Source organism: Rhinolophus hipposideros (genome assembly GCF_964194185.1).
Source record: "Rhinolophus hipposideros genome assembly, chromosome: 18".
In the NCBI taxonomy this organism is placed as follows: domain Eukaryota; kingdom Metazoa; phylum Chordata; class Mammalia; order Chiroptera; family Rhinolophidae; genus Rhinolophus; species Rhinolophus hipposideros.
Genome location: NC_138064.1, coordinates 48,546,381 through 48,571,591, shown reverse-complemented (window position 1 = coordinate 48,571,591; position 25,211 = coordinate 48,546,381). Strand labels below are relative to the sequence as shown.

The following is a 25,211-nucleotide window of genomic DNA, read 5'->3' as shown; positions in this document are numbered from 1 at the left end:
TAGTCATTTAGTGCTCTAAATTTTCCTCTAAGATCTGCTTTAGCAGCATTTCACAGATTCTGGTATGTTATATTTTCATTTATTGTAAAATACTTTGTTATTTCCTTTTGATTTCTTTTTTATCCCATGGGTTATTTTGAAGTGTGTTAGTTTCCCAATTTTAGGGTGTTTTCTCTTATTGGTTTCTAATTTTGTTGTTGTCTGATAACATGCCTTATGTGATTTGAGTCTTAATTTCTTTCGAGATTTGTGTTATGGCCCAGTATATGGTATATGTTGGTAAATCTTCCATGTACTTGGAAAGAGTATTTGCTGTTGAATAAGTTGTCCAGTAAATGTCAATTACATCAAGTTGGTTGATGGTGTATTCAAATCTTCCATATCCTTACTGCTCTTCTACTCGTTTTATTAATTTTGGGGGAAGAGAGTATTGAAATTTTCAGTGACCCAAAATGTGTGTGTTATCATTTTGTGAACAAATATCTTCTTGTTACTCCTTCCTTTTAAAAGACATTATGTGTTAGAGGTGATTCTCAAATCTTTCCATAGCCCTTGGAAAGCCTTATTGTAGGCACAATATTTCTCACTGGAAATACTGCGAAAAACTAGGGCTAGTAAAAAAAATGAATACTTTATACCGTCTTTAGTAGAAAACAGAGACTTGGCTTAAAGTCCTTGATAGAGTTGTGAGCTATTGATTCACTCCTATAAATTGAACCTGTTTTTGCTCAACAAGAAAAATGGAGTTGTCTTTATTTTAAGCCATCAGTCCCCCCAAAACGGCTAAGGATAGTTTTAGAATTGTCTTCTTTGGAGCCTTATGAATAGTATAGGTTGAGCTTTAGTTACAGTTTTTTGGGTGTGCTGGAGTCGGAAAAGAAACCACAGCAGTGAACTTAATGATTCCTTAACAATCTATTCCTTTTGTGTTTGTAATCCAGTCTGACTTCTATTTTTTAAGACTAAAAGGAAAACTTCTAGTTGATAAACACATGGTTTTTTATATTAAGTAGTATAAATACAGAGGGTGCCCAAAAAACGTATGCACATTTTAAGAAAGGAAAAAAAACTGTGTTAAAATTGTAATACTCCGGTGGCTGGTTAGCTCAGTTGGTTAGAGCGTGGTGCTGGTAGCACCAAGGTTGCCGGTTCGATTCCTGCATGGGCCACTGTGAGCTGCGCCCTCTTTAAAAAAATAAAAGAAAATAATAAAATAAAATTGTAATACTCAATATATACAGATAACAAAAGGTGAATACACATCATGTGTATACATTTTTTGACACCCCCGATAGTAAAGTACAAATATATTAACCCCAAGTCACTGTCATCTTCCAGTGATGGCTGCTCTTTAGTGCTCTGCTTGAGCTCACTGTTGTTATCCTGTGTCCTGTATGGCCCACTGGTAAAGCAGCCAGAGTGGGAGGGGTCCTCATCCGGGCTGTCACTGTTCTTCAGATTCTTTGTGTGCCAGGCATTATTACGGGCCAAGGGGTGACCATTGCTAATAGCATTATGGCGCACATTGTAATCTCAGGGAATCGGAGAATTTTCTGGTAGTTATTGTAGTGTCTCTTTTCTCTAATTTCCTGGGTGTTGGGTAGATTGCTGTCATTTGCTCTGAGAGACATGCTCCATCCACCCTTCTGGCAGTATGAATGTTAGTTACTGTTCTGGGAGAAGAGATTGGAAAAAGGGTCAGAAGAGACTATATCATTTTCTGTAGAAATCTGGCAGTTAGTATGAGAATTATAAAATATAAACTTGAAATTGTGTGTGTCAAATTTTCAGAATAAAAGATAAGTGTTTAGACCTTTCAGTTTTTACATTTGTATTTAAAAATTATTTTTATGTCTTTCTTCTTTAGTTGCCCTATTTTTAGGCACAATATTCTTAGCTATCCTGTGAGCTCCTGAGATAACGGAACTAAACTAATAATTTCTTTTGTTTACTTTCAAAGTCCCATTGAGAAACGCAACAGCTGCACTTGTGCTGTGATTACATCGAAAATAGTACTCTTCTATTTTTGCTTACAAGTACATATTCTGACTGAGAATTCAAATCCGAAACATACAATAGTGATGGTTTCTTTTCTTTATGCATAATTAAATTGTTTTTAAATTTAGAGACTTTAATGTTCGCACTAATATGCAGTTAAGTAGTAAATGGCTTTTAATTAAGCTATCAAGTGTCCTCCATATACTAAGACTGGCAGACAGTCCTCCAGCTGTTTTACATGGGGTGCATTTCTTACTGGGGAGTAATGGGTTGAACAGGCAGACCAGTTTCCAGCCCTGAACCTACTACTCACTGTCGCTGAGACTGTGGCCACTTCATCAGTGTAGAAATAACACCATCTACTCTGTGGAGTGGTTGTAAGAAAGGATAGAGACAGCTGTGTTTCCTAAATACATTGTACTGTGAAATGGGACTGGTTCTTTGATGAAATGGTTTCGTGAACAAGTATGTCTGGAATTTGCAGCCTGCTCTGCCCTCATGTTCCCACTGTGTTTTGAGACATGAGGTTCTGAGAACCCCTTCAGTTAGGAAATCTGCTTTGCTTATTTGACTTCACGTTTCCCAGACAGGACCTCTCCTGCACCCTTCTCCCTCCCCTGCTGCCCTGGGGAAGACCCCCGTGTGTTGTAGTTGATTTCTGTTTTGTGGAACATGATTTTAAGAATAGTGCCCCTAAATAGTACTTGAAAAGTGATAGTTTTCTTCCCTTTCAGTGTTAATTTTAATGGTTTAAAAACTGTATTGTAAAGTCAGAGCCTATTGCAATTTTAGTTTAACCTTCTAAGTAACTAATTAGCCATTTTCCCATTTTTCTTCTAGTTTTATTGAGATATAATTAACATACAGCACTGTATACATTTTTACGTGTACAGCTTGATGATTTGACATAGGTGTATATTGCAATATGATTACCACAATGAGTTTAGTTAATACCCATTCATCTACTAAATAATTTACCAAATCGGATTCCTGATTTACTATCTTTTAGCTTCTATTTTCCCCCCTGAAGTGTTGTTACAGACTTTGATATGAAAATCCAGGAAAAGCAAATGCAGAGGTATGAGAGTAAGAATCTGAGAAACGCATTGTCTGCTCCAGTTCCCGCTTCACTAAGTCAGCGCAGTTTAGTATTCATAAACATTCGTTGTATTTTTTGAAGTATTATTCTTTGCCCCATGAGAGTTACAGATGTACTGAAGGATGTGGTTTAGATAACTTCCTGCACTTGCTTTGAGCTGCTCAGAAGTAGGCACAAACCATCACTGTCTTTCTTGAGTGATTTGTAAGGATTTTGCAGATTTAAAAAATGGAAAAATAACATCTTTGCAATAAAAAGCAGTAGATGTTAAAAGAATAAAAAGAACAGTATTGTTTGTTTCAGAAAAAATAGAAAAAGATAGATAAAAAGAATAAAATACAGATTGAAAGAATAAAAGTAATTTTATGTCCAGGGTATTTGTTGCTAATCTTATCCTCCTAGACTTTTTCTTGTGTGTTTCACAAAAATGCTGTCTTATTAGACATGCTACTTTGTAGCCTGCTTGGTTTACTTAAAAATGCAAAGGGAAGGTCTTTTTAGGCCAAATGTCTGTGAGGCACCCTTATCTCTCCCCCAAGTCTACCTTAACAGGGTTCCTTCCGTCTCTCCCTCTCCAGCCTATTTCCAGGCAGGAGTTTGAGGTTTGAGGAAGACCAGTGAGAGGAGCAAGCTCTGTTGGAGGGTAAATTGTCCTACGTCACATAATTCCTTGTTGGTTTTTCATAAACTGTTGCAGTATGCAAAACTATGCAGAGTACACATCATTTATTTTGGTGAGTTATTTTGTACTGACCCAAAAAGATTTGCGTTTAACTTACAGCTTTAAAGAAAAAAAAAAAAAGGGTTGTTTGGAAATTTTAAGAGCTAGCGTTTATATTATTTGCACCCAGACTTAAGTATAGAACCTAAAATTATTGTTATGTAGTGCTGGGTGGTTTGTTGCCTTCCTACCGTAAGTTAAATAACAGAAAGGCAAAGGACATTTTTCTTTTGATAAAACACATTCTTGAAAAACATGTTATGTTATTAAACATTTTAATCTGATTTTTTTCGTTTACAGCTTTCTTTAATGGCATCAAGAACTGACAAAGGAAGAGATGAGGTTCTATTATTTTTCTGAAATTATTGTTATTTTTTTTAAAAAAAGGTGGCTACCATCCGGTGAAAATTGGAGACCTTTTCAATGGCCGGTATCATGTTATTAGGAAGCTAGGATGGGGACACTTCTCTACTGTTTGGCTGTGCTGGGATATGCAGTAAGTATTCTTAGTCATTTGTGCATTTGATTCCTAGTCTATTCAGCATCTTGATTTTATAACAAGGTATGGCAGAGGGGCGCACAGGCCGGCCCCACCTTGCCAGACAGTTCCCCGCAGCTGGAAGTTCATTTGCCTGTTATTTTAAAATACTGAACTTCCTTCTGCTTTTCTATCTGAGGATTATTCATTGTAATTAACATTATATCAGGCTAATATTTTTTCTTAATAATTTACCTGTAACAGAAAAACATTCAGATATAAAATAATAATGTATAGGCCTTTCAAATTAGTGGTTTCTGACTTTTTTGTTAAAGTCATGACCTATGGTATGAAATGCCATTGCTACCCAGTATAGATATACGTCTGTGTGTGTGTGCTGAAACAAGTGTTAAGATAACACTTACCCTTACTATATGTGGTGACATTTTCTAGTCTACCTTATTTCATCAGGGAAAAAAAACAGCCACAAAGCAAAAAAGAAATTGTTGTGACTCATGAACCCACTGCTTAATTATTGTCTCACAATTTGAAAAGCACTATTTTAAAGGAAAGCTTATTAAAAGTTTCTATTTATTGGATATATCTCATTATAATGATCACCTCTGCTGATATATTAAAAATATGCTTTTTTTTTAAAGGGGGAAAAGATTTGTTGCAATGAAAGTTGTAAAAAGTGCCCAGCATTATACAGAGACAGCCTTGGATGAAATAAAATTGCTCAAATGTGTAAGTACTGCAAAAATGTGAAGAAGATAAGAAAAATTACCGACTTAAAATTTTACAGAGGGATTTTTCTGTGTTTTACTAAATTAAAATTGAATTTATCGTTTTTATAAGTTTAAATTCTGAATCTTTTATTTTTAAAAACATCACTTGTATCAAAACAGTTTTGATTGGTGTGATGGAAATGACTTTCAGTCTTAAATGCTTTTGTTCTTGATTCATTTTTCTATCTATAGGTTCGAGAAAGTGATCCCAGTGACCCAAATAAAGACATGGTAGTACAGCTAATTGATGACTTCAAGATTTCAGGCATGAATGGAATACGTATCCTTTCTGACATTTCTGTTGCTTCCTAATGGCTGAATTATACTGTGGTTTTTGCTTTTGCAAAATGGAAGTATTTTAAGCCCGTGTAAACTTCTGTTTGCTGTGTCCTTCTCCATGTGAAGCCTCTAGCATAGTGTTAATAACCGATGTGCCTGGAGGGCTCTGCTGGGGCCTCTGGGGTTTCTGGGGTAGCAGCATCTTACAGAATTATTTTTATGACACCTAACTTGGTTTTGGCACAGAAGTAATTTTTAATCTTTTATTAATTCTAGTGAAGTTTGTTTTGTAATGGTAGATGGATGCGATTGCCAGCATGTCTTTTTGCTTTAAACTTTCAAACTGTACACTCGGGCTGGGCTTCCTTCAGTAGCTGCAGATTCCTGAGAGGTCATGGCACTAGGAGGGAAAGCGCGCTGCTCGTGTCTGCACGGAGGAGTCACACCCGATCCTGCAGAGGATCGTTTTCCTGACAGGCCAACATGGAAGTGTGGTGCTTTTGTTTAGTTTGCTCTTAGTTTGTCTACTTTGGAAAAGCCTGGTAAAAGTAAAGGCGTACATTTTCTGTACTCATTGGTAAATCTGACATGTCAGTGCTTCATGGAAAGAGACCTTCCTTGTTTTTCTTTAAAAACATAATATAAAGTTCCACTGTACATAAAATTAGTGAGTGCACCACAGTGAATTTCTATAAATCTGTTACCCAAATTCAGTAATTTTCAAGATCTGACCACAGTTGCTTCATTTACCGTCTATCTCTTGCTGAATTATTTCAAAACAAATCCTAGAAATCCTGTTCTTTTACCTCTGTGTCAGTGTGCGTCTTTGAGAAATAAGGACTTAAATTATAAAACTTACCAAATAAAAATAATTTCTTGGTACTGTGTCGTACTTGAGAAACCTTTCCTTTATAATGGAAAAAATGAGTTTTTTAAAGACTTGTTTGAATCTCGTGTAAGCAGTGTTATTTTCAGTGTTATTTTCTTCTCTTTCTCTTAAGTCCGTATCAACTTACTTTAGTTGTTTAAAGATTAAATAGTTCAATATACATTTTTTTATTTCTCATTAGAGTAACATACAGAGTATTTGCTTTCTTAAAAGAAAATTAACTTGATGAAAATTAATGATTCCTGACAGATGAAAATTTCTTAGCTATCAGGTTAGTCATTCCTTTTGCTTTCTAAATAGGGAATCCTTCATCCTGATTCTGTGTCCCATTGGAACAGAAGTGTGTCCAGGCATCTTCTGACTTCTCCTTCTCTTACGAGTTTTGACTGGGCTGCTGGTACATTGTTTGCATGGTTAGTATTGGGGGTTCTCAGGGGAAGGTGATGGGGGTTGTGGAAGGAACTGTTGTCCTGTCTTCACCCTCCCTTTGCCCGAGGCTTTGGTGAAGGGCAGCTTCGGGATCAGTGACAGCAGGGTAACCCAGGAACCGTAGGTTAGAGCTGGTAGCACAGATGCAGAGAAGAGAGATTAGCTTTCGTATCCAGGGTGCTCTTTTCGTATTTTCATAGTGGATCCTCTAAGACAGTCCTTTGTCTACCTGACGGAGGTGATATAGCAGTTCCCCTTATCCATGGTTTTGCTTTCTACAGTTTCCGTTACCCATAGTTTGAAAATATTAAATGGGGAATTCCAGAAATAATACATAAGTTACAAATCTCACACCATTCTGAGTAGCCTGATGAAATCTCACACCTTCCTGCTCTGTCTCGGCCGGGATGTGAATCATCCCTTTGTCTAGTGTACGCATGCTATACATACTGTGCCTGTTAGTCACTCAGTGGCTGTCTCAGTTACCAGATTGACCAGACAGCTACTGAGTGACTAATGGGCCGATAATACTTGTGTGCAGGTAACCCTTGTAGTAGTGGCCTGACGCTGTCATTCACCTCACTTCATCTCTTTGTGGAGGCATTGTATTATGTCACGTTACACAAGAAGAAGAAGGGTGAGTACAGTACAATGAGATTATTTTAGAGAGACCACACTCATATAACGTTTATTACAGTATATTGTTATAATTGTTCTATTTCATCATTAATTATTGTTAGTCTTTTCATTTGTCTAATTTGTAAAGTAAGCATCCTGTTTGTACAGGAAAAACTGTATACAGGGTTTGATACTGTTGGCAGTTTCAGGCATCCGCTTGGAACATACCTCTCTCAGATAAGGGAGGCGACTGTACCTTCATTTCCCAAAGTTCAGGAATAGTGAACCATTGTTCAGAACTCTGTGACTGATGAGTGCCAGCGGTGTGGCAGAGCCAGGGTCTCCTCCTCCCTGAGCTTTAGCTGTTTCCTGCATGTCATGTTTTGCTCTGTTACCTGCTCAAACTCCAGAAGTCTGCGGACGAAGCCGCCTCCCATCTTAGATAACCCCCGAGTGGCCGCCTGTTTCTGCATCTGCTGTCTTCATCCCTGAGGGGAGCATTCCCCTCACCCCCTGTGTACTTGAAGTTTTTATACAGGCAGACTTCAGAGATACTGTGGGTTTAATTCCCGGCCATCACAAGCAAGTGATTCATAATCTTTTTGTTGGTGGAGGAAGAGTCTTGCCTTCAACTGGTGAAAAATGCAGCGTCTGTGAAGCACAATAATGGGAGGTCTGCCTGTATTTCTGTTAGAGATTAGACTGACGGGCACTAGCTAACGTCTGCTGATGTCACCTCGCCCTTTGCTTCAGTGGAATTTCTGCTAGGTGCACTTTTTCCCTCTACACACAGAAAGATAGAGCTGGTCCTTCTCTGCCCTTTCTCTCCAGGTGAGCCGCGTGTTTATGGGCAGATGGCGCAGCCCCTCTTGCGTCAGGTCTGCAGGCAGTTCCTGGGACAGCCTACAGGGAGGTGGTTTCTTTGGAGAAACCAGCTGATTTGTAGATAAAGTGCTAAGAAACCATCAGAGTTTAGATTTGTCAGTGATCTGAGAAGACATAGGTCATAATGTACAAACCTTGGACTTTGACTCTATGTCTGTTAGTAACTTTGGTCCTTAGTTTGCCATTTTTTATAATGAGACTGGGAAATAGTAAGAAACTTCTGGTTTTAGATTATCTGTCCAGAAACCTATAGTTATATGTTCTCCAACATTATAGAAATATTTCTTAAAAGTATTTACAGCAGTTATTGTGATGATGTAGAAGATGCAGATATTGTAAAAATATTAAATCAACTGACCTTTAATAACCTATTTATAGGTCTGCAGAGATGAATAAAACGTTCTTGGGGTTTCAGAGCCATTTTAAATCTTCCTGTGTGAATGACATAAATATATGTGTATGATGGGCCGTAGTCTGGAGTGTCTTTGACTAGAATTTCTATTAAAAAAAAATTCCTGAAATTTCATCATTATATGTTGTTCTTAATGCCTGCGGTATTAAGATTGATCTAGTTATAGAGTGAAAGATACTATTGAAGGAAAAGATTAAATGTCTTCACTGTGTTTGGGAAATGCCTATTTTATAAAGTGTTTTATGTGACCTGTGGAGTAGAAATTTAGGCAGGCAGGCAGGACACTTAAGACAGGGGAGTTACAGTGTTTTCTCATCAGTGTGTTGCTCATATATTCCAGTGCTGCTCATTTTCGTTAAGGCTGATTAGCAGGGAGGAGTGTGTGGAAGTGAGTGAGAGGGCAAGTGTGGGATTGAGTCATGGCTGCCACCTTTGGACTGTAACTCAAGGGAGATCTTTAAAGTCTCTGAGGTTCACTCTCCTCGTTTCTTCCTGTGTAGGGATAAGTATATTACAGGGTTGTTATAGGTACATGGTAAATAATACATGGCACATAATAAGTACTTAGTAAATATTAGATCATTTCAGTTAGGTGAAAAATGGCAAATGACCACTTTTGGTATTACTGATAGAATTGATGTTGTGTTTAATGAAGAAATAAATGTTTTGCCAAGTGCCACACACTGCTGCTTTTAGTAATTGCATCGCTCCAGGAAACGTGCCCACCAGTGATCCTTAACCGTGGCCCAGATGTCTGCATGGTCTTCGAGGTCCTCGGCCACCATCTCCTCAAGTGGATCATCAAGTCCAACTACCAGGGCCTTCCCATCCGGTGTGTGAAGAGCATCATTCGGCAGGTGAGGCTCACCTGGGCAGCCCCGCCCAGTACCTAACTGTCCGGGCTTTCAACACAAAGACTTGTTTTGTTTGTTTTCAAACACACACACACAAACGTACATATGTATTTTAATATAAATAATTCCTGTTTTTAAAACATATATACGTATAACAATGAGTAACGTTTTGAACTAGTTACATCCATTTTTATATTTAATGGTATGCCATTCTGTTTTGTAAAGAGCACAATATGCGAATTTCAGGCATTTCTTTGGAATGTTGATCTTTTTAAGGTAGTGATACGGTATGATGAAATATTATTTTATCCAATATCATTATTATAAAATGTCCCAGTTAGTTCCTTAGAAAATAATTAAGAAGAAATATGTAATTTATTGTGTTTATTTGCTGTTTCTAAGCATCTTTGGATGAAGGGTAAATGAAAGATAATTTAAGGAATGATCATATAAGGATTATTGTGTTAGAGTTGGTCTTTGTTCAATTGCCTTGACAAAAGAAAGGGTCTAGTTTGCCGATGGTGCTCTAGCAAATATTTGTGGAGTGAAAGTATTCGTATGTGGAAGATCTCCCTGTAATTAGAAATGCTTACCAGATTCATTTCTGCATGCCCTATATCAGTCTGTATTCCACTCATTGCCCTCACAGCCTAAACTATTCTGATACAACAATTACTATGGCTAATTCTTCATAATGAGCAATATATTAAGGAAGATTGCTTGGTTTGCTTGAGAAGAGGACTAAGTGGTTTGGAGCCCCCAGGTCCAGATCTTGAGCTGAGAGCAGGAGGCTTCCAGACCTGAAATACAGGCCTTGGCCCTTAAATAGGAAAACAATCCTGATTCACAATCGAAGAAATGTGAATTCAAGAGACAGGGATCTAAGAAAGAACCTTCTTAACAATTGTTCATGGTAGTTGCATACATGAATATGAGTAGGTTTTTAAACCCATTTTATAAAAAATTTGAAGCTAAGTAAAAAGCATCCTAGCTATAAAAAATTTGAAGCTTAGTAAAAGCATCCTAGATTTTGCTTTTGAAATTGTGTGTAGGTAGCTTTGTTTAGTCAGCCTGTGTGTTCATCTCGTCATTTATCTTTGTCCTTTTGTACTGCCAACTGGCAGCTTGTGTTCTAACATAGATGTTACTTGAGGAGAGGTGCTGGAGAGAGAAGGGTTCTCTCTGTATTGGCTCACACAGTGAGATACTGTATTTATACATAGGACTATGTTAGGTATGCAATATAGATTTCTGAATAGCTCTTATTTAATAATATATCTGTTCCCTTTTAGATATTAGATGGTAGCATTTTAATTTATTATTTTAGCATGACTAATATCTTGTGCAAAAAAACAATATTTTGCCTTTAGTGTGGAGATACATGGTGAGGGGGAAAATTAATATGGTAATGGAAGTTAATGTTCCCCAAATGACACTTCAGTATTTATAATTGTATTAGTGACAACTCTAAAGACGCTAAAAATATCTTCTTAAAATTGGAAAAAACATGAAACTTAATTATCTCTGATAAATTCTGAAAATATTAAAAGATTACATATTCTAACAAAAAGCAAATAATTTTGGAAATACCATCTTGCATATATTTCATACAGGTTCTGTTATTCCCTTGAGCCCTGTATTTTCAAAGATGTCTGCTGTAGCCATAGGTGAGTGACCATGTCACCACAGCTCAGGCTTTGCAATGTACGAAGGGAATTGAATTAGCAGGCGAACCATTGACATTCATTTTGTATTCCAGAATGGGAAAGCAAAATCTAGCCTTTCTTAGCAAGTGAAGGAGTCTGTAAATGTAACGATGAAATTTTTGGAGTTTAATGGGATTTTAATTCATACTTATTGAATGAAGAAATGATTTAATGAATATGTTATCCTCACTGTGATTCATGTAACACTGTGCTTTGGAGATAGAGACTAAGAGTTTTTGTGATGTTTTATTCCAGAAAAATTTCAAGATGAAATTTTGATTTTTTTGGTGGTCTGCACTTAGTTCTTATTGGCATTGTGGATAGAAGTTTTGTTTTAATGTGAACCCGTCTTTAATTTTATTTAAGAAAAATATTGTCATGGAATCTGGATTTTTTCCCCCTAAACTTTTAACTTTCAGTGTAGTACATTATTACATATCCCAGTTAATAATCCTTTTACCTGAATTTCCCTTTGTTCCCTCTGATTTGGCCTATGGGTTTAGCAGTTTTGACTCCTACGCAGAACTGGGAAGAACCTTTATCAATAAACCTACAGAGTTACATCCCTTCCCAGAACAAGACAGAGCAGGGCTAGCTGTCTAATATTCTGTCCACGTGTCCTTCCTCGCCTTCAAAGTCAGGTGTAGGGGACCGCGTTTCAGGCATCCCTGGGGCTCTGTCACTTGCCATGCTCCCGTCACTTAGCCGTTGAGGTCCTTCTGTGTCGTGTCTTCTACTCTTGCTGTGTCTTCCGTTTCCAGCACCGCTGTCCTTGGTTCTCCTGGAGTCCACTCCACTTTCTGCTTCCGTATCCCGTTGATTCTCTTTTCTGTTGGCAGTTACTTTCCTAAGGAAAACTTTTTCTTAATAATGACTATAATAATTTAGTGCCCTTTAGTGGGTTTCCATCACCTGCTGTCTAAAGCTTAACGTTGTTGGCTTTCATGAAGCAATCTACGGAGTGACAGAGAGCTCAGGCTTGGGCACCAGACACCCGACTTGAGCTAATGGACGTTGGCCAAGTTATTTAACCTCTTTAGGCCACAATGTCACCATAAATAAAAGAATAATAAAGGTACTTTCCTCATTATTGTTAAATGATGTAAAGGGATTCTACTATTAATAATTACAAATATTTATTCAGTGCTTACTACGTGCCAGGCACAGTTCTAAGTACTTTGTAATTTTTAATTCATCGAATCCTTACAATAACTCTATGATTAGGTCTTTTTATTCTCCCGATTTTAGGGAAGTGGAACTGAAGCACAGAGAGGTTAAGTCACTTATCCCAGTAAGTAACTTAGAAAGTAGTAAGTGGTAGAGCAGGAACTCAAACCCAGATAGTCTGGCTTTGGAGCTCATGCTTTTACCATTTTGCCAAGCAGCATATCATCTCTTTGGAATTGTACTCAGTCTATATCCATTAAGAGTTAAATCACTGTTCTTCCTGTGAACCTGTGTAAGGTCTTCTGTCATCTGGTGTCAGCCCACGTTTCCCCTTCCAAGCCCCAATTTCTGCTCTTATCTCCTGGCAGGTAACTTTTTTCCAATTAATTAATTTTTTAAATAGGTAATACACACGTGCTTTACAGTGTATTTCCTTTAGGTACCAGTGTTCTTCGTGGAGTCAGCCAAGTTACTAATTTCTTAGGAATATGCAAAGATTCCCAAGCATTTACAAATACGTACCTATTTACCAGAATTTCTATTATAAGTTTTTGTTAGTTTCATTTTTAGGTACTTTAGAGAAAGTACTCACCTTGCTGTTTTTTAGCTCCACATCTTTCATCATTTCTTTTGCCCATGGCTGCCGACAATATCATCCTTTCTTTTCTACTATGTTTTTAAAGACTCAGCCCAAATACCACTTTTGTGACGAAGGCTTCTCATACTCTGCAGTTAAGAGTGGTATTTCTTCCCTCCTCCACATGCCTGCTACCTGCACTTCCTTCGTCCTTTCCTAATAATTGCGGGGTCTTACAGACCAGTGTTTCTGCACCTGGCGCTGGGCTGGATGATTCTGTGTGGTGGGGACTGTCCTGTGCATTGCAGGGGGTTTAGCTGCACCCCTGGCCTCTGCCACTGGATGACTGTATCAGCCACCACTACCCCAGTTGTGACAATCGAAAATGACTCTGAACTTTGTCCCCAAGGAGGCAAATTCCCTCTCATTATGGATAACCACTGGAGTAAAGGAAAATGCAGTGGGTACATATCTTGGCAGTACATTTAATTTCAAATTCTAACTTTGGCACTTCTTATTCTGTGACCCTGATCAAGTTACTTATCTTATCCTCTGTGAGTCTGTTTCCTCATTTGTGAAATCGGGATGACAATACCTAAATCGTGGCTTTATGATGGACATGACTTCTGGGGGGCTAGTGATAAAGCCTCCAGCAGCGACCAGAACAAAGGGCCCTGGTGTCTCCCAGCTGCATTGGGAGCTTCTTGGAGGTAAACATGGGTGTTGTGAGCGGCACACACCTTGTCGCTTCCTTTGTGTAGTAAGTGGCTAAGAAATGGTTTTGGTAAGTTGTCTTTTCTTCAATGAAAGAAGAAATGTATGTTCCTCTTATATGACATTATAGAATGGCTGACCTGTGATTTGACGGGCTCTAGGTAAATGTTACCACTTCTTTATTTTCTAAAAGTAGTTGCATAATTTAATTAATCGCGTTCCCAGGGTTTCCTATACACCAGTATCAGTCCTTTCCTCCGTCCTCAGCTGTCCTCATTTAGCCACAGCGACGTTGTGCTGGGTCCAAGAGGGGCTGTCCTGGCTGCTTCCGGTGATGGCGGAGCGGTCGCCGTGCCTCCTGCCAGGCTACTTCTCTGGCCCCGGCATGAAGTCCCTGGTTGTCTGCTTTCATTTGAAAAAAAGAATCAGCTTTATTGAGATCTGTTTTTATGTCTAGCTTTTATTTCTAAACCTGAAGGAAGAAAAACGGAGCTTGTGTTTGCACTATTTATTTGTGGTACATTTAAGATGTTCCACAGGCGATGGTTTCTTTAAACACCTTTGCTGGTCTTTACACACAGCTTTGACTTTTTATGTATGGGTAGCTGACATTTCACTTTTTAAAACTTTATGGTTTAATGCATTGCCCTTCACCAGAAACCTTGTAAAGAAGTGGCTGCCTGCCATTAAATGAAAGTTGAGAAGGGCAAAGCCCTGATTTTGGTGACTTTGCTACAATAAGTGGAAAAACTAGCAGTTATAGCTCGTAGCCCTGGGTTTTAAAATTATTATTCTTTTATCATGATTGTCACATTTATTGTGCTCCTTTGGGCACTCACTGTTGTAAGAGCGTTACTTGTGTCATGCCATCTCGTCCTCCCCACAGCCTAGCGAGCCCAGGGATGTTGTTATCTCCATTCTGCAGAAGGCATTGCACAGAGGACGAAAGCTTCCGCAGGCCCCAGTTGCCGTGGGGGGAGCTAAGATTTGAATCTAGGTGGTGTAACTTCTGATTCCCTGCTCTCACCTGCAGGGTAGTGTGAAATATCTACATAGAAAGATTTGGGAGCATTTGAAAATAATAGCATGTCTTTGTGATAAGTGCGCATTCATGTCGCTGGTTGTGGTAAGTGGTTTTCTTTTGCCTTAATCGAGTAGATTGTTTAAAAGCATAGCCATTAGGTTTATTTAACAAGTAACTTGTAATATGTGCTGCAGTATGTATATGCTCAGGGGGCTTCTAAGATGCAGAGCTTTTCCAAACCCAGCTTCTGCGCGGTGGTGGACTCCGTGGGGATACCACAAGCTGTGCCAGGCTGACTTGCCTGCTCTCCCTGAACGACTTTATCTACACGTAGCGTTTACTTACCGTTTTAATTATTTCACTGGTCTTGGTTATCAGTGAACTAGTGATCTCTATGATCAAGCTAGTATTGTTGAATTTTAGCCTAGGATATCAATTGTGAATTGGATAAAAGTATTTATATGCTCGGAATTGTTCCATGTGGTAGTACCTGTGATTCTGTACTAACTTGGGATTCTCCTCAAAATGTTGGGTCCTCAACTCAGAAGTATGGTCCAGTCGCTCCCCTTCAGGGGCGTGGGGTTACCCTGTGCCCTCTAAGGGGTTACCCTGTACCCTGGGCAGGTGTGTCTTTCATCCTCCCTCCATTCAGAAGTGCAGCTGCCGGGTGTTCTCACTGACTCACCAGTCAGTGGAAAGAGCAAGGAGCGGAGGGCGATTTCAGGACAAGGTGGAGAAGGGCAAGGTCCACTGAAACTTTTGTCTGAGCATCTAGTTCTCGTCCTCTCTCTCTGTAGCAGATATTTATTTCCCACACTTGTCTATTCAGTCAGCATGTCAGAAGCAGTTTGTAGGATTTACCTCATCTGTCTTAGTGAGGAAGAAAAATCCAGTGGGAGCTTTAGCTTTCCTAGTAAGAAAGCGTCTCCTCCGCTGGAGGAGAGCTTTTCCACGTCTCCCCAACATCCGCAAGGAACTGGTGTCTCAGAGCAGCGCTCTCGCTCAGGCCAGCCTGCTGCCCGTGGGGTTTCCCTCGGCCTTACCCACAGAATGAGAGGCAGGCCAGCTTTTCGTGACCTGTGTCCCTTGGTCAGGTAGGGGAGAAAGAAGGTCCCCACAGTGTGACCAGAATCAGAAAATAATTTGGAAAGTTGTTGTCGTTTTCTTTGTAGTTGAGGGCTTTTGTGGGGAAGCTTTACTGTGCAGGGCCCGGGAGACACCTTTGAGAGACGTTAACCACATTACTCTCAACTTACTCCTCTTACATCTGCAGGATTACAGGACCTATTTCTATTTCTAGCAAGCTGTGGTGGAAAGGAGCAGATTCATGTTGCTAACACCAGTACCAGATGATCTCTGACGTGGTGCATAGGGGTATAGGAAAAAGCCTTAGCGGCCATCTGACCAAACCCCTTATTTTACAGTTGAGCTTGAGTGAAGGGACTTGCTCCCAGCCCTGGGCTGTGTCTTCACTTCTGTGTGGCTGCTGACCTGCACGTCTGTCTCCCATGGAGAAAGCTGGCCCCGGTGTGATTTGGCTTCTCTGAGTGGCTGCAGCCCTGTCCCTGGCCCATTTGTGCTTAGAAGGACCTCATCCTTAGTGGCACCTAACTGTAGGTTTGGAGCGATGGCAGCCAAAGGATCTCTGCAGCCTCTGCTGCCTCCTGCTGATGAGGCTGAGTATGTTCTTTAGCAAGAGAGACAAACACTATGATTTGACAAATGAAAGCAACAGAAGAGAAATTAGTAAAGGCTCCTTTTTACTGTTTTTAAGAATTTGCAAGGGGAGCTCTGTCCTTGAGCATGAAACTCTGATTTTGATTTTTTTTGCATCATCATAGTAATTCTACATAAATAGTTGTAAGATTGCCCACCATTATTGTTTGATTCTGGATTCTGGGGTGCTTTATTGCTTAAACCTCACTGGCTGGAACACAAATGATATTTTTGAAAATACAGCCATTCTGAGCTTACAGCTAAAGATTTTTTTTTTAATCTAGCATTAAAAGAAATTACGGAATCAGGTTATGGAATTTTATTGCTGTGGTATACCACAAAAGTTACCAAGTAGAGCGTATTCATATTAGAGACAGGCAAAATAAGACTGGAGAAGTTTAATGCGAGATGGAGGAAAGTTATAGCTATTTAGTCAGTATCAGTACAAGTCTTCTGAATCACTTGTGCCACTTATTTTGAGCTTCCTGTGAGGTAGACCTTGTTCTTGAGTTTTCCACATATTATTTGTAATTCTTACCATATTTCTAATAGTTATATCCCCCCTTACATAGATACGAAAATGGAATCTCAACCAGCTTAAATACCTTGCCCAGTGAATAAACGTTGGAGCGGCAGGGTAGGAATGGTGTGAGTCCCAAGGCTGTGTTTTAATGCTACCTTTCTTTAACGGTTTCCTTTCCTTTAAGGATTTGCATTATCTTACTTAGCTTACTTAATTTGTCCCAGTGGTGAAGTCTTTTGCATGTGTTCATAGACAGGCGTTATAAACTATGCTTCTTTAGGAAAGTTAACCCAGTTGAGTGCAATAGCCAGTATTTTAAAACTTTGGACTCTTAAATTTTTGCTGAGAACACTGCTTATCTCGAGCGCCTCGTTGTCATTGGGAACTTATATTGACACAGTTGGATAGTGAATCACATGAACTCTAAGACCCATGCCGCCTCCCACGGCGTAAAACAACCTGTGAACGGTGGAAGACCCAAGTTGGAAAGATAACAGCGATTGTGGATGAGATGGTGGTGAAAAGACCTTTAGGAAAAGTGCTAACAGTTACTGGTACTACTTACTAGGAACTCATCCACTTTTTAAATTGCTTTTGTTGTGCCCGGGATTCAGCTTGGTTTCTTTTTGGCCAGTCTCTTCCCTCCCCCTGGGATGAAACAGTAAGCTCTCTGCGGACGCGAAGACAGTGTAATCCCCACAAAGACAGGGAACTTGGTTTATTGCCATATATTCAAACACCTTGTATTAGTGTGTGGCCTGTTTATAGGAGCTTGACTGATGCTCATGAATGAAGTCCTGTAAAAATACTTCCTAGGAAAAGTTATTTTAGATGAATGTAGGATTAGACGAGGGGTTTTCATCCTGTTTGAATGACAGGTGTTCCTCTTTTTATTTTTTTGAAACCTCTGTTCCTTCACTTCCCAATACAGTGTCATCGCTAAGGTTGTTTAGCCAGATACTCAGGTAGGCAGAAGCATTGTTTTTTGTTTGTTTTTTTTTTTAAAAGATTTTATGGGGGAAGGGGAACAGGACTTTATTGGGGAACAGTGTGCACTTCCAGGACTTTTTTCCAAGTCAAGTTGTTGTCCTTTCAGTCTTAGTTGCGGAGGGCGCAGCTCAGCTCCAGGTCCAGTTGCCATTGCTAGTTGCAGGGGGTGCAGCCCACCATCCCTTGCGGGACTCGAGGAGTTGAGCTGGCAACCTTGTGGTTGAGAGCCCACTGGCCCATGTGGGAATCGAACCGGCAGCCTTCGGAGTTAGGAGCACAGAACTCCAACCGCTTGAGCCACCGGGCAGGCCAGCATTGGGTTTTTGTTAAGAGCTTTCCAGAGTTGGGTGACATATATCTTCTGCTTGTCTGTGTCCCGCTTTCTTGTCTATTGTGGACAAGACCCTAAATAACTTAAAATATTTGAATGATATTTATTAAATGCTAATATTTATTAAGCATGTACGATTTCTAATGTATAGAAACGTGATCTGTATTTTAAACATAATTTTTATTCATTTGAAGAACTGAAAAATATTCCTCTCTAGTGGAAATGAGTCAAGAAACTTTGGCCTCCTTTCCTGCAGTATTAAACATGTATGCACATTAGCCATCACGGAAATGCAGGTCAATGTGACAGCCCTTCATACCCACTAGAGTCTCTGAAAGAAAAAAGACAACAGCAACTTGTGGCCGTGATGAAGAAATTGGAGCGCTTCTGCGTGGCTGGTGCAGACACTGCGTAAAACAGTTTATAGTGCATCAAAGGGCGAAGCACAGAGTTACCCTAGGACCCAACAATTGCACCTTTAGGTGTATACCCCCCCCAAAATAAAAATATTATTTATAATAGCCCCAACTTGGAAAAACCCAAATATCTATCAAGTGAGTGACTAAACAAAATATGGTATATCCAATGGCATGTTAATTGGCAATTAAATGAAGTATTGATACATGCTGCACATGGATGGACCTTGAAAACATTATGCCAGTTACAAAAGACCACTTTGTATGATTTATATAAGATATCCAGAATCAGACAGAAAGTAGATTAGTGGTTGCTTGGGGTCATAGGACTTTGGAGGAGATGGAGAATGACCGCTAATGATGAGTATAGTGTTTTTTGGGGGGTGATGAAAATGTTCTAACTTAGATAGTGGTGATGACTGCGCATCTAAATACCACTGGGTTAGACACCTAAAAGGGTAAATTGTATAGTATGTAAATTACATCTCCATAAAGTTGTTATTAAAAAAGTATCTATCTATATATATATATATATATATATATATATATATATATATATATATATAGATGCATTTGCTTCCGTGAGCCTGAGTTATCTCCAGAATTACACACAGAGGCTGCTTGTAGGAAAGAGCTACATTCCTGTGGGGGCCAAGGTGGGAGGAGAGTTTTACTAAATATCCTTTTCTGTCTATTGAATTTTGCGCCTTGTGATAATATTACTTATTTTACAAGTAAATGTTGACTAATAAAGGTATTAATAACTCATCTCCCCTCTTGCTTTTACTCTGACAGGTTCTACAGGGGTTAGATTACCTACATAGTAAGTGCAAGATCATTCATACTGACATAAAGCCGGAAAACATCTTGATGTGTGTGGATGACGCTTATGTGAGAAGAATGGCAGCCGAGGCCACCGAGTGGCAGAAAGCAGGTGCTCCTCCTCCTTCGGGGTCTGCAGGTGAGGGAGCTGAGCCAGCTTTGTTTCAGCCAGTTTGGGGACATTGAGGGCCTGCAAGGTAGCACAGTGAAGCAGTGGAGGCACATTTGTACATTACCAATATTAGGAACTTTTGTAAGAGCCTGATTCCTAGAAATAACTAGACCTTTTTCTTGAGACGGAAGATGCCCCAATGAAATTATACCATAATATTTGAATTACTTAACTTGGTTCTCTCTGAAAAGGTCATTTAATTCTTCCCTGCTGCTTCATCTACACTTGAACTCTTTGTGTGTTGCCCACTTCTCTGTCGAGGGGTGTACGGTAGCAGGTTTCCCGTAGCTGACCTGCAGTCATCAGAATTTTTTTCTAGCTTCAGGTTTCTTAGAACGCTTCCTAGCCTTTGGTTCGCAAAGCTATTCCAGACTGAGCTGAACCAGTATATTAGGAACCAGTTACAGAAGACCAAATGACTTGAGTATTGGCGTGTTTAGTTTTATTTCTTTCTTTTTTTTCTGAGTATGAAGGTGTCAATAAAGTGGTGGCTGTGCTGTCACCCTCCCTTTGTGATATCTGTGCTTAACGTATTGTCAGGCAGGCGTGCAGACTACACGGCTGCAGCCCTGTGACTGGCTGGCTGGGGTTTTGAGGAGATGCAGCACCTCTGAATCTTGTTTTCTACCTTCAGGAGGTTTTTTGAGCATGGAACTATATAGTCTGTCAAGCGTTTGAGGCTGGCAAGGTCTGGTCATTGGATTTCTAGAATATTTGCTGCAGTATTTGATTTATTTTAGTTGTATAAACTTGCTAAATAGTTTTCAAACATAGATGTACATATTCTAATCTAAAGTGTTCATTGCATTGTTTATAATAAACAAATTTGGTTCGATGACTTCATTTATGAACTCTTCTCCATTTTCTTAAATTATCAGTCAATGCTTTGGGGCTGACTGTTTTTTTAAATAAATGCGTATTTAATTTTAGATAAATAAGAGAGATGGCTCCATATTGAACAACTACTGCTATGCTTTTTAAGAGCCAATCATTTGTTTGAGTTGGGTACACATTCTTTAGATCTCTATAATCAGGTAATTAAAAGCCAGTAATTATTTCATTTTACAATTTAAATTACCTACATAAAGATATATGTGTCAATTTTCCTCTGAATAGTCATTTTGTTTTATTTTGTTTTAGTGAGTACCGCTCCACAGCAAAAACCTGTAAGTACTTACGCATATACTTTTCTTCACCTTCATGTCAAAAGCAACTGTTCATGATTGAATTTTTCAAATTGTAACATTAGTTTCTGTTTCTGGAACGATTTGTTGTTTTGGGGAATTGGTTGTACATTTTTTCTGCTCCTTTCTCAATCACAGATGTTCTCAATGTATACTAACATAAAAGACAGATTACGTTCATAAACACTGCATCCTTGAATATATAAGACTTACGGTCTGATCAGTTGAAGTGATTTTTAGAGTTGTTCAATTGGAGCCGTTCCATGTTTGATCTTCATTTTTCTCATGTACTTTGTGGAGTGCTGTTGGCCGAGCCTGGTGAAATGTGAGGTGATAGAGACAGGGTTTGAAGCGTGATTATTCAAAAAAAACTACTTTGTTTCTGATTGGCTTCTAGGTTACCTGTTTTTCTAAAGCCGTTGTTCTATTTTTTTTTCCCTAGCCAGTAGTTAAATATGAAAGAGTATTATCTATTTTTTGGGCCTGTTAAAACACTTAAGTCCAATCAAATGAAGCAAGTTGCCTGGAATTAAATCTTACCTCAAAGGACCTAAACCTGGATCGGTTCCAGTAGAGGATAGTGTATATATCTTGAGTTGGTGGGTCAAACAAATTTTATGAACCAAAAGCATTTGAAAGGAAATGTCCAGAACGGAGTGCTGCACACAGCCATCAGTTCGGAATGGAAGTCCCAGTCCGAGAGGGAGTTGTAACAATGACGCCAGCTGGCCTGCTGAGGTGCTGAGCAAGTCATTTCCCAGAGTTCTCCCTTGGCTTGTTTTGCTTGATTCTGTGAAAACTGGAGGTTCTCATTGCTAGTACTTTCCCCGTCACAGGCTATGATTGGAGGCAGAATTAAACTGCCTTTTTCTTATTTTCCTTTACCTCATATGCTCATTTCTTACATTTATGCCATTTTGGCTGTTGATAACAGCTCAGTGTGTGAGACCCAAACACAAACAGTGCTGTTGACGAACAATAAATGAAATACACCTGTTTTGGCAGGCATTGCTTTGTTGGCGGACAGTTTAGTAAGACATGAAGGAGAAGGGACATTGTTACTTGGTATATATAGGAAGCAGCAAAAAAACCCAAAAAACAATAAAAAAAAAACACCTCGCAGGAGGTGCTTCTTGTTTAAAGGCAAGAGTATCTCAACGTATTCAGTTCTTTGAGCTTAAAGGAAAAAGAAGTATTTATTGGAGTTAAGCTATACCCCTGCGAGGGCAGGACCTCATGGCCGTCCCATTATGTGATATTGGCATTGATTTCTTTTTTCTGATTTGACTGTAACCCTAGCCACCAGGTGGGTCTCATGTCTAGACATGTGATTTTAATTGAACATGACCTGAAAAAACAGACTGTGTTAGTATTTGCAATTCTGCCAGCACTTACACTATTGCATAGTGCTTTAAAAAGAAGCACATTAACCTGTGCTATTTTCTTCCATGTTGTAGATAGGAAAAATTTCTAAAAACAAAAAGAAAAAACTGAAAAAGAAGCAGAAAAGGCAGGCTGAATTATTGGAAAAGCGCCTGCAGGAAATAGAAGAATTGGAGCGAGAAGCCGAAAGGAAAATAATAGAAGAAAACGTCACAGCAGCTGTACCTTCCAATGAGCAAGATGATGAATACCGCCCAGAGGTGAAACTAAAAACAGCAGTTTTAGAGGAGGCTGCCGAGGGAGAGACTGCCCATGACAACGGTCAGTGAAATCTGGAGAAGGGGCTGCAGGGGGGCCGAGGGACGTCATTAATGGGGGACCCCCTCCCCAAGTCATCACGTACGCTAGCTTTGTGTTGCTTCTTCAGATGAGAGGATGCTTCTCTCCAATTCGTATTTGGGAGTATGGGGAACAGTTTGGTAGTTCATTTGTGAAATATATGCCACAAATATTAATATTTCAAAAGTTGTTCAAAATATGGAAAATGTCTGAGAAACACCACGTCTCTATTATAGCTTTATTTTGTAATTAACCTTGCACCTAATAGTAATGCACCCAAAACACCTGAAAATTATAGAGGGCAGAAATGATAGTGCAACTATTAAGAGTCTTTTTCTTCCCAAAGCTAGCTTTTTCTAATAAGAGTAGGCCAGTTATTTAATAAACGAAAAATAAGTTTTCAAAAACCTGAGGGTTTTATCCTGAGAGCCAAGAGGTAGGTGTTTGCTGTGTAGTGTGTAAATTAAGCACATTCAGAAGTGTCTCATTGGAGAAGATAAGTTGCCACTGTGATCAGGAGAGTAAAGTTCTAATTCTTAACTCATGGACTTTTTAAGGTGAAGCTGAGGACCAGGAGGAGAAAGAAGACGCCGAGAAGGAAAACACTGAGAAAGATGAAGACGACGTGGAGCCCGAACTCGCGAACATAGACCCCACGTGGATAGAATCACCCAGAACCAATGGCCACATAGAGAACGGCCCGTTCCTGTTGGAGCGGCAGCTGGATGAGGAAGACGACGATGAAGAAGATTGCCCTAACCCTGAGGAATATAACCTCGATGAGCCAAATGCAGAAAGCGATTACACGTATAGCAGCTCCTATGAACAATTCAATGGTGAATTGCCAAATGGACGACATAAAATTCCCGAGGCACAGTTTCCAGAGTTTTCCACGTCACTGTTCCCTGGGCCCTTAGAACCTGTGGCTTGTGGCTCTGCGCTTTCTGAGGGATCCCCGCTTACGGAGCCTGAGGAAAGCAGTCCATCGCACGACAGAAGCAGGACAGTGTCAGCCTCCAGCACCGGGGATTTGCCAAAAAGTAAGTGTCCCTCCCCACCAGGTATCTGCTTTCAGTGGCCTGGGTGTCACACACTTGACAGGTGCTGTGAAGGGACCTGGCTGGAGGCGGTAAAGCCGTGTCTGTGTGCATTACCATTTTCATTTTAGTGCTGTTGTACTCGTGAGGAATTAATGAATGGAAACTGTATTGTGTGCCACGAGGCTTTATCTTGCCTCTGCATATCAGATCCCATTTCTGAGTGTTTCTCATTCTTTCTGTGTTTAGTGACATTTGCAAAACCTTCCGAGTCTAAGAACTTATACCTGTTGCTTTCTGGAATATGTAGTTTAATTTGTAATTTCTACTTTCATCTCATAGTATAATATTTAGTTTTGGGTTTTGTTTTGTTTCATCTCTATTCAAGGAAACATGTGCCTGCTCTTTATCTATATTGAAGAAAAGGTGTCTTACTCTATTTTGATACTTATTCCTGATTGTAGGATTCAGCTGAAATTTTAAAGGAAGTGGCATGGACTTAGATGCGGTGATGACTTACATCAAACCCTTACTTTGAGAGACAATGACACGTGGCGTGTCTGCCGGTGGCAGGCCAAGGGACTTTAGTAAGCAACCAGCGAGCGTCACCGTTGGTTTCCATTCTGGCCCACAGTGGAAAACTCAGAACCCTCCTCTGCTCCCTCTGCTGACAAGAGTGTTGAACACATGGAGAGTCCTTGCGTGAGCCTTCCCTGCAAGCACCCCATGACATTCTGCAGCCCCTTTGGTCCAGCAGGTGGGAGAGCTGCAGGGCCCCTGTGCTGGCTGTGACCCATCATCCTAACGAGGGGTTTCATTTTTCACTTGGGCAGACTTACCCTGTTCCTGTACCTTTATTCTGAGCAGCAACTTACACGATGCTTTCCCCTGGATGTCGGTTCATCTAAGGAAGAACTCACATCTGTGTGTCTCCTTTGCCCTCATGCTGCCACTCTCCTCCTGAGCCTTTCGGTCACCATGGAGCCTAGCCTCGTCCCGGTTTATTTTCAGAACATAATAGAGAGTGTGTGTGTGCACAGGGCGTGTTCGCTCATGCTTCTGTACCTTTGCTTATGCTTTTCCTCTGGTTTGGAATGTTTCCTCCTACCTATCCACTTTTTGGGCAAACTTTTATTCTTTTGTCAGGTAGTGATTCAAACAGCGGTCCTCCTTGAGTTTCCCAGCGGCTTTGCTCTCTTGTCCTACTGGTCATACTTCTCTTAACTGTATGGTCATTGTTTGTTTCCATTGTCTTTCTCTTCACTGGGATGTAAACTCTTGGAGGTCACTGTGTGTTTTTCCCTTTGTATCTTCGGCATTTAACCCAGTGCTAAACAAACTGATTGAATAAGGAACAAACAAAACAGTGATATCTGGGCATATTCTTCTTCTCTTCCCTTTTCACATTCACAATCAAAATTTTACTGTGTGCAACACACATTCCATCCACAGCAGCCTGTCGCATTAATCAGGGAGAAATAGGTCTATTTTTCTTTGTTCTTTTTTTTATTGACCTCAGTCTCTTACCAAGCAGACCTTTTCAGTATTGTTAAATTCTAGGGACATAGCAGGGGCAGGCCATCCTTACCCAGTCATATCTTTGGAGGTACTTAGTTTTGGTTTTCGGCTTGGTTGTTGGGTGGCAGCCTCCCCGCCTGGG

General features: G+C 39.9%; 1 protein-coding gene across 20 annotated transcripts in view; it reads left to right on the top strand.

Annotated features, from left to right (window-relative positions):
- Positions 1-25,211, top strand: part of SRPK2 (SRSF protein kinase 2) — a 214,460-nt gene that overhangs the window by 168,620 nt on the left and 20,629 nt on the right. For 12 of the 20 annotated variants that reach the window (XM_081079977.1, XM_081079983.1, XM_081079972.1 and 9 more), the window contains 8 exons: positions 4,206-4,314; positions 4,956-5,043; positions 5,277-5,364; positions 9,347-9,453; positions 19,410-19,575; positions 20,749-20,774; positions 22,250-22,496; positions 23,072-23,554. In XM_081079977.1, the coding sequence (XP_080936103.1) occupies positions 4,310-4,314; positions 4,956-5,043; positions 5,277-5,364; positions 9,347-9,453; positions 19,410-19,575; positions 20,749-20,774; positions 22,250-22,496; positions 23,072-23,554 (1,210 nt within the window). In that variant the 5' untranslated portion in view covers positions 4,206-4,309. The remainder of the gene's footprint in view (positions 1-4,205; positions 4,315-4,955; positions 5,044-5,276; positions 5,365-9,346; positions 9,454-19,409; positions 19,576-20,748; positions 20,775-22,249; positions 22,497-23,071; positions 23,555-25,211) is intronic. The other 8 variants (XM_081079988.1, XM_081079987.1, XM_081079973.1 and 5 more) reach the window with 1 other exon arrangement.